Source organism: Tribolium castaneum, chromosome 5, assembly GCF_031307605.1.
Source record: "Tribolium castaneum strain GA2 chromosome 5, icTriCast1.1, whole genome shotgun sequence".
Lineage (NCBI taxonomy): Eukaryota > Metazoa > Arthropoda > Insecta > Coleoptera > Tenebrionidae > Tribolium > Tribolium castaneum.
The window spans coordinates 3,054,131-3,071,843 of NC_087398.1; the positions used below are offsets into that span (position 1 = coordinate 3,054,131).

Sequence of the window (17,713 nt, forward strand, 5' to 3'; positions counted from 1 at the left end):
TAGCCCCCCTGTTCAATAAAATCGTAAACATACAGTATAGCCTATTAATACCAGGCCCCCTCTCCTGGCCGCGAAATGCAGCGACGGAGCACGAACCCATCTTATACACTTTATTTCAAATTCTACAACAATATTCATTTAAACTCTTGCGAGGTCGAAAAGTAAATAATTGTTAGTGGTGGTGAGTCGAAGGTGCGTAAAAATCTAGTGCGAAATGGCCTCTCTGATCACTGTGCGTCTCAGCAAGGGTGACTCCCCCAGCCTGGGCTTCCGGCTGCAGGGAGGGAAGGACTTCGGCACGCCACTGGTCATCCAAAAGGTAACCCTCACCCACCCTTTGTGCCCGCGGATCTTACATAAACGCACAAAATTAGACCGCTATTTTTAGAGCGGGTATTTTTCGCACATTTTGCTCAAGTATTGTGTGAACATGGAAGACTATTGGAATATTTCCGTGTTGTTTTCTTGAGATTGTATCAATGGGCTCCGAATTATTCACTCCAGTGACCCAAATGCATACGGTGTTGGTCGAGCGAGCGCCTATCTGGAAAATGAAGAATTTCTCCTAATTTTTCCTAATAACTCAACCGGTGGCACTTTCTCCAAATTTTGTCTCTGATGGGAAATAATAGTTTACAGTTTTATGACAGCGACATCGTTTTATGACCACCGCAATTACAATAAATCAAAGGGAAAGACAGAATGTATATTTAAATAAATTATAGACTGCACGATTTTGTTTTACTCAAAATATCAAATTGCATAAACAGGAAAATGGGACGTATTTATGAGACCGTCCCGGCTACGGCATTTCCATTCACACCTGACTAGTAATTAATTAAAACACTCCGTTTTAATTGAATTTGGACTGAAACTAATTGCACGTATCATTGCTTGTGCTACTTCATTTGCTGTTTTAATCCTGTTTGTACTATTTTTGAAATTCTCCGAATACTAACGGTCATAAATCACCCGTAATGTAATTGTCGATTTTAACTCATGTAGTAGCAAGTGCCTCAGGTGCATGAAGGAAAATACATAAACGAAAACATTATTTTGAGTTATCACCACTGTCTTTGTGTTTTAAATGTGCAGTGATAAGGAAGTCAAGGTTGCATTTAATTACTTGATACCAATATATTTCTTTCAGTAAATTAACAGTACCTATCGGTACTGTAAACAAATGAAGCGAATTTATCTTATCTAGAGGGTGATTTCCAACTAAAGAACATTAAATATTTTATTATGTAGGTGCTTATTTTCAATTTTGACACATTTATCACTTATCAGTTAATCTCGTGACTTCATTTTTATATTCCAAGTCCACGTAATTGGAAATGAATAAGATTTAAAAATAAAATATCAATAATATCAAGCGAAATTTTTCGTTTAAAATCACTCAGTTCTTTATTAACCAGTTTAATGTTGCGTTAGTCACAAATCTGGCTATGGATGAATAATAATTCCCAATTAAATCTGGTGAATGATGGCATTGTTTTCAGTTGAGTGTGGCGGTTTAAATATTTTTGCAATTTTTTAAATCAATTTATCCTCCAATAAATACAATGGGATATTTATAAGCGTGCGTGTTTTTACAATTTTTCAACACGTTCCGAATAAACCTAATTAAAAATAACCGCAAGAACTCGGTTTACTTTATTTTTGCACACATAAACTTGGATCGCAAAACACAGGAAGACGCTTCTTTGATTTCAGAAAAGTATTTAATCTGTTACGCAACCTTTGGCTTCAATTCTTCAAATAGACTGTTGATTGAGCCGTGACAAGTGTCTCGTAATTGTGAAATTATTGTTATTAATTGTTTCTGATGCAATAATCAATCCAATAAGGTCCAATGTAAATGAATGCACATTGAGATTAACATTAATTGCTCTTGAGACGGTTTTATTTTCTTCTGGATAGTCAGAAATAGCCTGGTTATGTAACAGCAAAACGGATTTTTCTGGCAAATTGATGCAGGGTAATTAATGGTTTTATTATGGCATTGTTCTTAAACGCACGTGTGAGAACTTGGTCTATACCTGGCGGATTTATTGGCACACATCGCGCTATTTCAGGAATGTTCCGTTAAATTCTGAATCCGGTCACGCTGAAGTCTATTAATAAAATATTTGGCAAATTCCGATTGCACTTTTGAAAATGTGGCGGCTTCGCCGCTGCACTCCGGAGAACATCCTTGGCAGATGTTGCTGGAATTGTTAATAACCACATAAATAGTCCAGTATTCCGGTTGTTCAACCACCTGCAGCTGTTTAAATACCCAAGATACCTGCAAGATTCAGCCGTGTAGATATTATGCCCCTCAACATCCTATCTAACCCATAAATAACGCTGAAACAATTAGTTGCCATTTTTTGTCGCCGTCATCTCATGTCGACGACTTGCACGAAGAATGGACGGACGTTCTTTCAATTATCAACTGGTTATATTGCTGTTTTTCTCAGTAAATCGCTTCATAGGTAGCACGACTTTAACGACCGAGGATGCTCGCAAAAACCCAAAATGGATTTGTAATGACTAACGAGTTTCAACAGATTTGGAAGACAGGCACCCAAATGTGGGTATATAGGTTAGCAGAAAAAGGATGCCAATAAACAGCAGCTTGCAGCTGCGGAATGACAAACATTAAACAACGAAAATTTTTAATTTAAAATATCTTATCTTTAAATAAGTCACGATTATTTACTTTTCCGGTGATAATAGTTTCCGATACCAAAAAATTGGACGTTAGACGAACTATTCTTTCTATCAGTAAATTCGAGTTTTGTAAAGCAATAATCTTTTCGTATTTTTTTCTCGGTGGAACTAAACGTTCGTAAATGCTTTATTCTTTAAATCAGATCAATTTTTAAGTGATATTTAACAAATTCTACTGTGAGAGGAAAATCAGGGAAAATGATAAAAGGGAGGTTCACTGAAATGATGTTTTCAACCCAAAAAGTATTGGTTTGAACAAACTGAAACTTTAATGTATGTTGTATTCAATTTATAAAAGTTCATAATCGCTAGATGTTTCATAAAAGTAGCTATTATACAACATGTTTTTTGAAGAAATACTAAATACTTCAAAATAAAAATAATTTAACGTAAATATTTCGATAGTAGAAGATTCAACATGGAATTTTTTTGACACTTTTTCACATGTAGGAAACCAAATTGTTTCATAATTAATTAAAAAAAAATACAAAAACAAACCTTGATACCACCTTTTTTGTGGTTCTAATTACTTGGTAAAAATTCCAAACTAAAAGATTTTTGCAAATTTGTAAAATTAACACATTTTTTAAAATTTAGATAATGAGAAATGCAGTGTTCTGAACTGCAATTGGATTGTTTAAGACTAACCAAAGAAAGCATTATTTTTATGTAATTTAGCGAATGTATGTTTGTATTTAAAGCAAATAAAATACCAAAATATTTAACAATGACAGAAAAAATAAAAAAAAACATTCCTTAGTATCATTTTCTGATTCCTTATAATTGTCATAAGACGAAGGTGGAAACTCTGCATAAGTTTCTAGAAGCTCACAACACTTGACCAAACTGGTAAAGTGAAGAAACACTTAGATTCTGCATTAACTTCTAACAGCAAATTAATTTTTAATTCGTCTTCTAAAAACTGGCTCTTAAGTGTCACTTAATTAAGAAAAAATTAATCCTTCATGCTATCAAAAAAGTACAAGTTATAATTTAACAAAAAAAATCACAGTCTTAAATTAAATCCAAAAATTGAAAATTGAGACCAAGAAAAGCGTTATTTTTGTTGGAAATTTAAGACAATTTTTTCTAAACTTGAAAAATTACTCGTACAGAAAAACAACACAAATAAATATCCAGGAGGATTTTGGTAAAACAATGTGGAAAATTGCGAAAATGGACCTCAAAGTACTTATAATACTGTTATAAAAATTGGTAAAATAGATTTGTTTCTAGGCTCTGCAATCATTTTACATTCTGAAAATTAAAAAAAAGTTGTCAAAAAAATTGCAACATTTTAATTTTTTCTGATTTTATTTCTACAATGAAATAATAAAATTTAAAATATTTTAACGAAATGCCTCTGAAAGGAGCTAGTTTTGAGATGAAAATGAATTGATTTTTTTGATTTTATATAATCTTAAAAAGAATACGTACCAAGAAACTCAAAAATTATAATTGTAATTTTGTAATTTTTGTTAATTTTCATGAATTTGGAGCAACAACAAAAACTTGAAAAAAAAAACAGAAAATTATTGAAAATTGCAAAATTAGTCGTAATACAATTCGCGGTTTTATTTATTTTTTATGTAAATAATTTAAATCGTGTTTTACCGAAAACTTACTAAACCCAAAAAAGCCGTAAAATTTGCAAAATTAGATATGTTATTCTTGTCAGAAAAAGCACAAGTTCAAAGATTTTAACAAAACAATGTTCTGAACATTGCAAAATGAACCCTAAAAATGTCAAGATTAAAAAAATATCAAAAAACTTTGAAATGGGGTCACAAATATGGAAAATATTTCAGATGGTGGTGGAATTTAGCAAGATATTTTTTTAATTTTTTTTATTTTTAAAATGTGGATACTTTCCTAAATATAAAAATGTTGTGCGACAGAAAATAATAATTCATAGCTAGGAATTACGAGCTTAAAAAACGAGCTGGCCGGAAAGTGATAACACTTCCTTCATTTTAACATGTATGTGTGGGCCAGAAAGACTAAATCAAAGCGACATATTTTCCAATATAGACTAAGAAATAAATTCGGTTTATCAGCCCATGAGTCGCGTTTCTTGCAAACCCGTCGAAAATAAAAATTACCTAGGTATCTCCCGAAAAAATATTAATCACAGCTTCACCTTGACGCTCAGGCGTCATTCAGGTCCATTGCATCATTGCTTTACACCTCAGAGATGCGACATTTGCCATCCAACCGTCACTTCGGCGATGACCCATCATTCGGTGTCAAATTACCGAATCGTGGGAGTTGCGTGTTGTTGGTGTCGGTCGCCAAAAATTCAAAATTAGAGCAAAGTCTGGCGCTCTGCGGCAGAAGTGTGCCGCTGGCGAAGCTGGCCAACGGCTAGTCGGCCTGCTCTTGGGTGCACACGGCACGGATTTTGAAACGTTGGCCTATAAATAGCAAATCGCAGAAGAGACGCCCGGGATGAGACGACGGACGCTTTTCGCATCTTTGCGCCGCGAGAGGAACACATAAATTTTTATAATCTACTTTTCTATTTTCGTGCATTTTTCATGAATTAGAAACTTAAAGACAGCGAAAGGCGTGTTACATAAATGCATGCATAGTCATAAAGAGAAATGTGGGTACCTCTCGGTATAAATAAAAATATCAACAATAACAATAACGTCTGGGTTCGGCTCCAGATTGCAATTGAAAGAAAAGGCGTGAAAACAAACATTCCCTATCACTTAATAAATATCGCAATCATTTTAAAGCAGGAAGAGCTCGTTTGACACTTTTACACCAATTGTAATATAAATAACTTTCTATGGTGTCAGTTAAACGGAAAATTTTTCAGCTTTCTTCCTGTAAATAGCGTTTTGAAGCACGACCCTTGTAACCCATCAAGCATTGGAACTGATTAGCTATTTATCTGTTAATTAGGATATGAATAATTTTACGCTCCAGAAAAGCGACTCTCGGTTTTCGTAAAAATCGGCAAGCTTTACTCCGAATTATTATTCAAATTAGCAACAGTTTTAAACCAGATTCTCTTCTTTACATTTCAACAACTGCATAATTATGTTTATGCAGTGAAACTGGTTTGTGCTATCTTTGATTGTGCAATAATATTAACAAAATATTTTTAAATCGATGTGTGGGGTCAAGGCTAGCAGATCTGCGAAATTTTTAAATTCTTTCGCTTCTATAAACAGATTTATCATTTTGGAAAATTCCAACGCTGGACCAGACTTGCCGTCTTTCTGTAATTGATTCCAAATCACGCTGGAATTTTGTCATCCAAAGTAATTATAATTAATTTCATAGAAACGTAATTTTTTTAATTACCACCAACATTTTTTATTACTGTTTATATACTTTTTTAACCATCTGATAAGTAAAAAAATAAAGCAAAAAAACAAAAAAAATAGAAAGATACAATCATTCTGTTCTTTCCTTCTGTTAATAAATAGTTTCCTTCGTACTAATTATTTAAAAAAATAAAATAAAATAAAGCAAGAACCATATAATGTCTAATTATCAGTAATGTATTTTACAAGTATTTTATTATTTTTAATGTTAAAATACATCGAAAGCAGTAAACAAAAATATCAGAAAAATAAAAAAAAGCAATAGATTAGATTGAAATTACAAATATACTTTTGAATGAGAATTTGTCACTTTTAGATATCGATGATTTAATTGGAAAAACGCAATAGTTATAAAATAAAACCTATTAATAACTAATGGAAAAATGTATCCAAAAATTTTGTTATGTTGGACTTTGTATTACATTTTTACGTTAATTATTCGGGAAAATTAACTAGTAATGGTTACATATTTGGAGTAGATAAGTGGGTTGCATCCAGGAAATCGATTCTATTAAATTTTTGGAACCGCCAAGCGGTTATCTCTCAATAAAGCACGTAGGTTGAAGTAAAAATAAATAGTAAAATTTTCATGAAGCGTGTTAAATTTAAAGCGATGACTAATTTTGTTTTTAGTAAAGTAGCTGTACACACTGTCGTTAAAATATTGGACAATTGTTTTTGATTGCATGGCAGTGGTGCCAAAAATGGTTGATGACGCCATTTAGACGTCATTGGACCACACCGGGTGTTAACTAATTAACAGCGGAAGAACTAAATAACAGTTTTCTTCTTCCACCTCGAAGAAAATGTTTCGCGATGACTCCCAGCCGCTTTGCGAAATTGCATTTTCCCTTCTAAGAACCGAGTCTGCCGGATTTCCGTTCATGGTCTGCGGTTATGGTCGCATCTAATTGAATGGATGTGTAGCCGTAAAAACTACATTCAAATAGACAATTCGCCGGCCTTAAGTTCCAATTCGCGTTGTTCTTTATTGTTCGCAGGAATGTTGCAGGTTTCTCTGCTTTTTTGTTGCACTTATCGTAAATATTTCGAAGGTAAATGGGTTTCCGTCCAGACAAGGTTTTATAAAACAAAAACTGCAGACGAGCAAGACTACAAAAATGCAAACAATGCAACAAGTCATAAACAACGACGCACTCATTTTGTTTACTTGTGCGCACAATTATTTTCAATGGAAAATGGCACTGGAAAGACATACTCGGTACAAATTCCGGGTCTTTGCTTAATGATTCAATCCAATGGCACAATGTTTAAATATAGGCCATTTGTACGAACGTGTTGCAAGTCGCGTAATTAAAGCATCAATTGCTACAGATTTTATGTCCTCCCAAAATTTCTATATTTAGCGGCCTGATTCATCCTGCAGGCGTTTTGCGAGCACCAACGTCACTTCCCACTTAAAAATGACAATTTTTTTGAAAATTTTGGGTTCAATGATTCGTCTGGTTGTGATTTATGTAATTTGATATCAAAGAGGAGCTTTTGTGCGCGGGCACCAATTGACGGCTTTATAAGCCACAGCTTCTTCTTTATTTGAGTGTCAAACGTGGTAATGGTCATTTATTAGCAATGAAACCGTAAAAATGTGATAAATGTGTTGGCCAGGCTTTATAAAGAATGCTGCGCCGTTAAAAATCATTAGCTGCCATAACTAATGTAACATTAATTATGAGAATATCGTATTTTTATCAACGCCGTTAGTAATTAATTTCTGTTGTATGTACAGAGCCTGAGGCAAAGTCTGTAGTTAAATATTTGTCGTAAATATTCATCGTCTGCGAACTCTTTTGTAAATACATATTTAGATTTATTTAAATAAACTGTTTTGGATGCGCCTGATATGTTATTGCTTTCGTTGTTTGCCAAGTCTTTTATTTTTTAAGTGGCGTTTGAATTTATTCATAAGCCTACACCTGCCTTTTACATTTATTTTCCAGACGCCTATTTTGTGTTTGTTCTCCAAGTTTTGTCACATTTAAATAATTCAATGAACTTGTACAATGAAAGTGGTTTATTTGCCTTGATAACGTATCTGAAAATTTCGTTGGAGCGTTACATTTCCAAGGTAAAAATTACATAAAGGCTTCATTTAAATATAATGCGCTTGATTTTTCCAACATGCACCGGCTAGTGCATCTCGAGACCTACATAAGCTGGAAAAAGCCACTTAGTAATAATCTCCAAGAACCGCGCGTGTGGTCAGAGTAAACTTTCTTTTTACTCATCAACACCTCCATTTAATCGTTGAAAAATGCGGATAACAGTTCCCAAAAAGGAGTGTGTCTCAACAATTGACTCACAAAACGTGTATTTTTCAATTTTTTTAACAATCATATGTTTAAAGTATATCGGTATCTCTGTAAATGCTGAGGACACGGTTTTGCATCAAGCTGGACGTGGTTTTTCCTCATTTCCCTTGCTTCCTCCAACTGACCTCTCAGCTTATCTAGATCAGAACTTCGTGCTAATTTTGCTGGACGATTTGGCACAGTTGTTTGTTTCGGCTTTGACATTCGAGTTTGCGTAATAAAATTCTTCACGTTTTCCATCATCAGCCTCTGTCTCTCTTTGTACTTTTGAATACACTTTCGCTTCTGCTCCAACTGACGCTCCATTTTGTCTCTCATTTCGGCGAGCTTTTGCTGCAAATCGCCAATCGACATTTCGCACAGCAAACCGAGCTTGGGACACTCTGTCCTGTCAAACTCCTTGTTAACAGAATGAAGAGTCTTCATTTCGTGCAACGCTTTGATTTCTTCAATCAGTTTGATCTTCTTAGCCAGCTCTTCCTTCTGTTTTTCGTACGCATTTTGCAACATTTGCCTCTTTTCTTCCTTAAACTGAACGACTAGATTCTTCTTCTCTTCTTTGAGTTTCCTGTCGGAATCTCTGGCATTTCGTTCGATTTCTTGGCACTTTTTTACCGTCATTTTTATTCTCTCTTGCTGTCTCTCCTTCCAGTCTTCCAACTGCTTTAAAAACGCGTCCCGCTCTTCCATAAATTCCTTGAAACGTTCTTTATTACACTCAATCAGCTTTCTCTTGGCCAAAATGGCGTCCTCAAAAGTCAATAACCCCTCCAAATGCTTTCGCTCAATTTCCTCAATTGATTTTTGTTGCTCCTCTTGACGAAGATTCTCCTCCAACTCTCTGTACTTGTCTAAAGTCGCACCGCCTTTTAGCAAAACTTCGATATTTTTTATTTCCTTCTCTTGCTCTTTTATACAAACACTAGCTTCCCGTAAAACGGCAGCGACGTTACCTCTAGTCTCAATGTTCGTTTTCCTAGAAGGGGCTTTTTTAGCCCGGAAAATTCTTCTTGGGGCTTCTTCAACAACCAACGCTTGCTTAGGCTTACAATAATTCTTATCCAAAGCTTTAGCTTGTGCTAGTAATTTCTGGGCCTTTAGTTTATTTTTCTCAAACTCACTCACAAGTTTCTTGTCGGTGGTATCAGGTTGGTAGAGAGTTTTAGGAACATCCCTTGCTTGAAAGAATTTTGGTTCCGCAGGGGTGTTGAGTGGGACAGTCGGAGCGACTTTTTTTCTTTGTAACAGGGCCATTTGGTTCGGAACCGTTGGTGGTTTTGGGGTCCGTTGTTTGATTTTTTCCTGATAGAGTAACCTTTCTATTTTTTTCAAGACGTCGGTTTTGTTAAGGAGCGGGTTAATAATTTGGTTTAGAATATATTCGTCTTCGAAAAACTTGCATCCGGTTAATGCAGTTTGAATGATGTTGTTTTCGTTGAAGAAATACTGCAAAATTTTGTGTTTGAAGGCACATTTGACTTCATTGAAAACCTCGAATAGCTCATTGGGGGCAACATTGTCTGAGGCAAACAGAAGGATAAATATGATCATGATCATTCGAACGTCGTTGTAATTTCGGAGATTGTGGAACGAGACGAAGTTATTTTTGATCGCTTCCAGGAACTTTTTATGGGTGACAAGCAAAACAAACTTTTCGATTTCTTCATCTGTTAGGTGCGAGTCGGGGGCTAGTAATTTCTCTTCAATGAACTCGTCACCGCTCACATTTTTTCTAAAATAATACTCTTGGAACAATTTGTACAAAGTTTTGTATATTTTCGGGTTCATTTTGAAGGCTGACGTTGTCACGATCATTTTTGATTTCCAGGTGAACGGTGGTTCCCCTGCAGAGCGGGCTGGATTGTTGGCTGGGGATTCTGTTATCAAAGTTAACAATACTGATGTTTTCAATCTGAGACACAAGGATGCCCAGGATGTGATCATCAGAGCCGGCCCTGCGTTCGAGCTTACAGTTCAAAGGTAAATTCGAGTAAACAAATTAGCCTTGATTTGCATTATTGATCATTTGCCCAAATCGTGACTATTTTAATCCTGAAGGGGAGGATCAGTGTGGAAACCATCAGTTATTCCTACAGGAACGATACACACAGCATCACCGACTAGCCCTATCACTAAAACTTCTTTGGTCGCGAACAAGAAAGAGAACATTGGGAGCATCGGAACTGGACATAACTTATCAGCTAAACCCTTCAGTGCACAGGTAAATTTGAAATAAAACTAAGGGACCAATTTTTCAATTTGTGTTTAGTTAAATGGTGCTGTGAATGGTGGACCAAAGCTAGTCAATAATCAATACAATTCTCCTCTGAAACTGTACTCTGAAGAAAGTATAGCTGAAACTCTCTCCGCACAGACCGAAGTTTTGTCAACCGGGGCCCTAGGGTAAGGAATGTATTTGTTGAAACAACACGGATCCATTTCCTTCCAGAACTAACACTGTGCCAAATAACTAATTTTAAAGCCATGTCGAGTATCAGCGCGCTAAAAATATCCAATACGTCACATAAACTTGCATATTCTCTTCCACACAGTTATCTAATGTTTATAAAAATGTAAATTGGGTGGTGAGCCAAATTTACGCATTTCGAAACAGATAACTCGTTTCCGATTGCTGCAACTTTGTTTTCCAAATTTCAGAGTTAATTTTAAGAAAAACGAGAAAAACTATGACGCCTCCAACAGCGCGGTCTATCGCATGCTCCAAGAGGCAGAAAAGGAACCAAAGACTCCAGAAGCAGGTACTCAAATTCATTTAACTGTCTTGGGATTAATTTATTTGTGCGAGTAAATTGATTTCAAATTTTTGTGAATGTCTGATTAATGTTAACCCAGAGCCAGATACAGCAGTAGTCCCATCGGCCATAACGGGTTTACGCCACGTTTCTGCGCCCGAAAACCGCCCTCCTTCGTCAAACCCCCAACTTCCCCCGGGCCAAAATATTTGCGCGGACTGCGAGCGATTGATAGTGTAAGTAACTTTGCAGTGTTGGAGATTGAAAGGGTGCAGGCGTCGTTTCGGAAAAGGGTTGCTTTTTTCTGTAGTTGCTCATGTTTTGACGGTTTTTCTGTTTTCTCTGTGCTTAACAGTAAGTCCTCGTTCCGATTTTTACGCAACTCACAGCCACGCTGTTGGTGGTCGGCAAGCGACATCACCGAGGTCTAATACCCCAGACGACCACAGTCGGCTAAGCAGTCGATTGGGGGATTACCCAAACACTATCCCTAATCAGGAGGGGGTCACTAAGTGTACCGAGTGCGAAAGGGTCATCGTGTAAGTCCGACTTGATGTTGGATCGATGTTGTTTTCCTCGATAGTGGCCCTTCCATTGTAGAAATTCTCGAACTCGTACAAACTGCATGACTTTCACGACTTAGTCTCTCCTCACTCTTTGATCGTCGTGTGGCGTTTTCCAAAAATATTAATTACACTGACAAAGGCGTTTTTTTGCAGCGGAGTCTTTGTGCGCATCAAGGATAAAAATTTGCACGTTGAGTGCTTCAAGTGTTCCACTTGCGGAACTTCACTGAAGAATGTTGGGTAAGTGAGCACTTACTCACACTTGCCGGCAACAAAACCCATCACAATCTTACAGTTACTACAATATCAACAATAAGTTGTACTGTGACGTCCATGCTAAGCTAGCTGCAAGGACCAACCCTCCAGCTCCCAACTTAGTACCAATAACAGTTCCACCGTAAGTCGCAGTTTTTGAAAAAAATCCAAAACTTTTAGAAATTTTGCAGTGGTGGTAAGGCCCCAGCTAGTGCCATTTCGACAGCTCTAGCCACCCATTCGCTACCATCACCATCACCGCTCTCCCCAAAGACAAATCTAGCTCAGCCTTTCCAGGTATTGCTTGTTAAATGTTAAATGTTGAGTTTTGTGTTGTCGATGCATGCCACCTTCTTTTAGCCTTCACAGGACAAGGAAACCAACCTTACGTCTTTACAAAACCTAAGCATAAACTCTGATCCTAACTGCCTTAATAAACCGAATAATTTGTTAAGCAGTGCCACCCCGCTTTCATACTCCAAGTACTTAAACAAGGTGAGTCATTAACACCGATTAACAACACAGTTGGTGTTTATTTACTGGAGATAAATGATAAATGTTTTATTCCGAAGGCTGGGAATTATTCAACTGCGCCCAAACCCTTCGCAAGCGTTAGTGCACCAACCTCAAACCAAAGTTTCAACACTTTGCCAAAAACTGCCCCACTGTCGCCCATTGCATCAGCTCCAGCTCCAGCTTCGTACAGTCCTGTCTCATCAACTGGTAAGAATTTAATTCGTTAGAAAAACGTCGCCCTGAAGCCTATCTAGATCCAAATTGAACACAATTATTTCTAATTAGGACGTCTTCCTGCTAAACCTGTCGGTTCCGTTTTTAAAGGTACAATCGCAGTTTGAAGCCGCTTTTCAAATTAGGTGCTAACTTTGGGTGACAAGTAGTATAACATTTTGCTGTAGAAGTACAGTATCAAGAAAGCTCCCTCCCTTTCTGTGCTTAGTGTTATGTTTTCTGTCTCTCTCATTTATTTATTCTTTACAGATTATAAGTCTTTTAATCCCAAACCTCGACCTTTCTCCCTTGTGTTAGATAACTAGAATGCTGCCAGCTTCGTAATAGTCGTAGAAAATTAGGTGACTAATCAAACCATGGCTTACAAGTTCCTAAATACGTTTCTCTTTTTATTTTTTTATAAAAATGTAAATAAATTATTTTGTCGTGTTGCCCACTTCCTGATAGAGTTTTCTTGATATTTCCATAGTTATACTATTTCACAAACACCGTAGAAATGTAACGATTTTTGCTTGGAGCTTACTAATATTTTCTTTTTCTTTTACTTTTCCTTTCGTTTGTTTTGATGTGATTGCCTACCGTTGCTTGTTCTCACCTTTGCAATTGTTGGTTGTTAACTAAAAGGCCGTAGTGTTCAAAGTATTGTGTGGCCGCCTCCGCCCGAAGAACCTGAAGTTCCCACCGCTTGTCCTCTCTATGTCCCTCCTGAAACCCACCTCAGAGTGATTCCCAAACTCCTCAAGCGCGAGGATTGCGAATTTTCCGACACGACTTCTGACACTAAAGATTCCGAACTTGAGGAAATCAACATAATGGCACAGTTTCAAGAACCTAAATTGTCACTCTGTTCCGAGGAAGTTTCCGAAATAACCTCGGGAAGAAGGAGTGCTGTTGAGTGCGTTGAAACTATAACTGAGACTTTGGAGACTCAAAGATTAGTTGAAAGTGTTTTAAAAAATCGGCCTCCATCTCCTCCTCCGTTAGACAAAGATATTGTTATTCCAGAAGTGAAGAAAGCTTCCGGTAGTGTTCCTTGCGCCGATTGTTCCCAATCGAATATTTGTTTAAATAAAGAAAGTTGCGAATTGAAACGGTTATCTGAGTTTAAACCAAATACTGTTGAATGTAAGTTGAAAAGCCAGGTTGAGAATGCTGTACCCCAGCAATGGGAGTCTCCCATGGTACAGGCTCTTAGGACAGTTCCTGATGGAGATCCTTTCAAACAAATACCTAAAAAACACTCATCGAGTGCTTTGGCGTCTGCCCTTGCCATAGCTCCTGCTGAACCTTTCACAGCACCAATGTCAACTCACTTAGATCCAGTACCGTTGCCTGAAGAAACGGTACCGTATTTTCCACCCGAACACCCAATTTTAGTTGAACCTAAAGAACCAAAGCCTGAAAAACCTGACAGTAAATTTGTCAAGGCTTTACAGACAGCTCCCGAACGACCTTTTACGCCAGTCGGTGCAGCTCCTGTTAAGAAAAAGAAAAATCCGACTGATGAATTCTTTAAAGATCTCCCAAAACCTCAAGGTAAATTATCAATGAGAGAGGCATTAACTACTGCCTCTGACCGGCCTTATACACCACTGTCTATGGAAAATGTCAAAATCGACGAATCGTGCTTGAAAGAAATTAAAGTTGAGAAACAAAATTTGCAAAAACCGTTAAAACCCGCTAATTTACCAGCCTCGTTTCAAAAACCTTTAGTTGAAGAGAAACCGAAAGCGCCTAAACCTTTCCCTGTTAAAATCTACGAGAAGAAAGAAGAACGTGAGGAAGAAAAACAAACCGATGTGAAAAAATCCACCACTATAGAAAAACATCAGACCCACTCCACTACGGAGGAATCGGTTGAGAACGCCGAAGAAAACCCACAAGGAATGTACCCACTTTTTAAGGGTTTCAGTTGTTCTTTTGAGAACAAATCTGAACACTCGCAATTTAAAATCGAAATATCTACAACCCCTCCTATAATAAACACCGAGCGGTCGCAAACACCCAGTGTCAAAATTTCGCGTACTGGCGAAAGCAGTGAAAGCGTCACTGAAACAATGACCGAAGAATCCAAAACTCGCGAAAAACTCAAACAGGAGACTAAAGAGAAAACTATCGAGAAGCAAGCGGAGCAAGTCGTGCTGAAGAAACCTCTACCATTGGCGGGATCTTTGCACAAACCTGAAGCTTTACCGCAGTACCAAGTCAGTCTCTCTGAAAATGTGGAAGCAGATCTGCAAATGATGCAGAAAGTTGAAGCTGCGAGAGCTCGTCACGAACAACAAAAAACTGTAACCGTTCCTCCCACCAAACCTCCACGTGAAATTCAAACAAAACCCGTAATTACCATACAACCAGGAGACACACAACTTCATCAGCCAGAACAATCGTTTAAACCTGTGCGTGATGATCGGCCCCCAAGCTCCACATTTTCGCCACGTCCGAGACCTATTACCCCAAGTATGATTAATAAACCTCCTCCCACACTTCCCTACTATCAAGCAAATTTAGTGGCCCAACAACACAAAGCGGCAGAAATTAATTTACTGGATCCCACAAGCCCGGCAATTTCGCGATCTCCAAGCCCATGTCCAGAACGTAGAAGGAGTCCTTCCCCATTCCGGGCCGCTGCTACTGCAGCTGCAGCTGCAGTTAGAGCCAAATCACCGGCAGCTGGACCTCCCCCAAATCCCTTGAAATCAAGCAAACCCCTACCAACACCCAGAGACACTAAAATCGAAGAAGCAAAAAAAAGTGTCGCTAGTTATATTCCCCAGTACCAGAGTAAAATGGAAAAAGTCGCTCCTCAGATGTATTCAGCGTATGCCGAAGCGCAAGTTGATTTGGCTCAACAGTCTATGATGAGAGAACATAGACAAGTTGAAGACGCCATGAGGACGCAAGTCATGTCGCAACAACTCGCCCAAGGAACTGCCTCAACAGCTATCAGAGAGCAGTCACATTCAGATCATTTGGAGCAAATGAGAAAGTCTGAAGCACAAAGTGTCGAAACACTGTCAGGTGGGCAAATTCAAGTACAGAGGAAGAAAACAGTAACGGAGGAATTTGAGCGCTCACAGAAATTCAAAACCGTGGAAATTGAACGTAATGTTTCCACCACGAAAACGCACCCTTTCAGGGACGTGAAGAACCCTCAGATTGAGGCGCAAGGCATCGTCGGCCTACATGTGACCAACCCCCAACCCCTCTCCTCGCCCTTTCTCAAGCAAGCCCCCTCGTGCCCTAAACCCCCCGTCAAGCACGTGCCCGCCCCCTCCACCGCCTCCCCCATCAAGCACGTGTCCGCCCCTTCGGGTTCAGCGCCAAAACCTAGTGTAAACAAGTCCAATATTCCCGTAACCCGTGCAGGTTCAGGTGGTGGTCGTCAAGCCGGAGCGATCGGTGTCGCGCCCAAACGCGGCCGCGGTGTCCTAAACGCTGCAGCCCTTGGTGGGACCAGAATCCCGCTCTGCGCGTCCTGCCATTCGCAGATCAGGTAGCGATTGTGTGAAGCGGTTTTGTGTGGCGACTAATCCCAGTTTTGCCGTTTTTTGATGTGATTTTTGCATTTTTAGACCAGGCTAACACCAAACGTAGCGAACTGCATTTGCAAATCGGGGATAGCACCCCCAGCTATGGCCAAGTTAACATCACCATACCCCTTTCCACCTCGCCACAGTTAGATTCGAAAGGATCGTCGCCGAGGTCGGACTACTCCTCCCAGTCATCGTCCAGTTCCAAAAACCCCCAAAACGTTGATATTGCACGTGATAAGTTTCTAAGCGAGTTGCGGAGCGCTGAAGCGAAAAAAAACGAAAGTTCGCTCCACAACTCGTCTCCCTTGTTCTCGCACGTTTCCAAACCCCAAACCACCAAAGAGTTCACCAGGTCCGAGCCGGACTTGAACCTACCGGATAATCTAACCTTTGCTAACGCACTAACAGAAGACAAAGCTAAAAATGCTACCCCGGTTTGTTGTCAGTGTAACGTTGAAATTGTAAGGTAATTGCATGGAGGTTCCCGGAAATTGCACATTTTTAACCGTTTTGTGAGTACAGAGGGCCGTTTATCACCGCTCTTGGTAAGATTTGGTGCCCGGAACACTTCATTTGCGCGACCCCGTCGTGCAGACGCCCGCTCCAAGACCTGGGCTTTGTGGAAGAGCAAGGCCAGTTGTATTGTGAATACTGTTTCGAGCAATACTTAGCCCCGCCTTGCGCCAAATGCAGCTCAAAAATCAAAGGGGTAATAGCTCTTTTTTTAACTTTACTTTATCTCTAATGATTTTGCCTCAGGATTGCCTCAAGGCCATTGGAAAGAACTTCCACCCAGAGTGCTTTAATTGCGTCTACTGCGGAAAACTCTTTGGCAACTCGCCGTTTTTCCTCGAGGATGGGAATCCCTACTGTGAAGCTGGTGCGTAAACCAGGACTATACATTTTAGGAAAAATAACATTTTTTTTCAGACTGGAACGAACTTTTCACTACGAAATGCTTCGCTTGCGGCTTCCCGGTCGAAGCAGGTGATCGTTGGGTGGAGGCTTTGAACAATAACTACCACAGTCAGTGCTTTAACTGCACGGTGAGTCACGAGTGACTGAGCAAGGTTCAAAATTGATTTTGTTGATTCTAGATGTGCAAAAAGAATCTGGAAGGCCAAAGCTTCTTTGCTAAGGGCGGCCGCCCCTTCTGTAAGAACCACGCCCGTTAAGATGTTGTTGTTGTTGTTACCGTATTTATTCGTGCTTTTTCTCCGAAATAAATGTATAGGCATCTACTTAAACTATTGACCCTAATGACTTACCAAAAGATACGCTAATATACACTGTATATTGGGCATTGTTAATAGTGCTAGTCTTATAATGTTACGCAAATATACTTGTTTACGAAATGTAGATATTTTATTTTAAGTGCCATGAAGTAGGTAATGATAGATGGACTGTTTGGCGAAATATCTTTAAATAAATATCTTAGATGTAGTTGCAGTTTTATTCCACCCTTTG

General features: G+C 38.6%; 1 protein-coding gene across 4 annotated transcripts; it reads left to right on the forward strand.

Annotated features, from left to right (window-relative positions):
• The first annotated feature begins 103 nt into the window (after nucleotides 1-103).
• Nucleotides 104-17,689, forward strand: Zasp52 (Z band alternatively spliced PDZ-motif protein 52). 4 transcript variants are annotated; one of them, XM_015980516.2, is made up of 17 exons: nucleotides 107-319; nucleotides 10,215-10,366; nucleotides 10,445-10,607; nucleotides 10,656-10,789; nucleotides 11,045-11,145; nucleotides 11,495-11,678; nucleotides 11,859-11,945; nucleotides 12,001-12,102; nucleotides 12,152-12,257; nucleotides 12,321-12,455; nucleotides 12,533-12,683; nucleotides 12,762-12,800; nucleotides 16,080-16,206; nucleotides 16,769-16,955; nucleotides 17,006-17,126; nucleotides 17,177-17,292; nucleotides 17,344-17,689. In XM_015980516.2, the coding sequence occupies exons 1-17, from the start codon at nucleotides 215-217 to the stop codon at nucleotides 17,419-17,421; spliced, it is 2,088 nt and encodes a 695-aa protein (XP_015836002.1). In that variant the 5' UTR covers nucleotides 107-214; the 3' UTR covers nucleotides 17,422-17,689. The 4 variants fall into 4 exon arrangements, with proteins under 4 accessions (XP_015835999.1, XP_015836002.1, XP_015836003.1 ...); XM_015980517.2 differs by lacking the exon at nucleotides 11,495-11,678 and adding an exon at nucleotides 11,240-11,375 and having other exon boundaries at nucleotides 109-319; XM_015980513.2 differs by lacking the exons at nucleotides 12,762-12,800; nucleotides 16,080-16,206 and adding an exon at nucleotides 16,286-16,712 and having other exon boundaries at nucleotides 104-319.
• Nucleotides 17,690-17,713: the final 24 nt, after the last annotated feature.

Excerpts from the sequence above, each read along its gene's own strand:
- Zasp52 (XM_015980513.2), top strand. The coding sequence starts at position 215 with ATGGCCTCTCTGATCACTGTGCGTCTCAGCAAGGGTGACTCCCCCAGC. Across the intron at positions 10,790-11,044 it reads TTGTCAACCGGGGCCCTAGG|AGTTAATTTTAAGAAAAACG; the intron begins GTAAGGAATGTA and ends TCCAAATTTCAG. Across the intron at positions 11,946-12,000 it reads ACTTCACTGAAGAATGTTGG|TTACTACAATATCAACAATA; the intron begins GTAAGTGAGCAC and ends ACAATCTTACAG.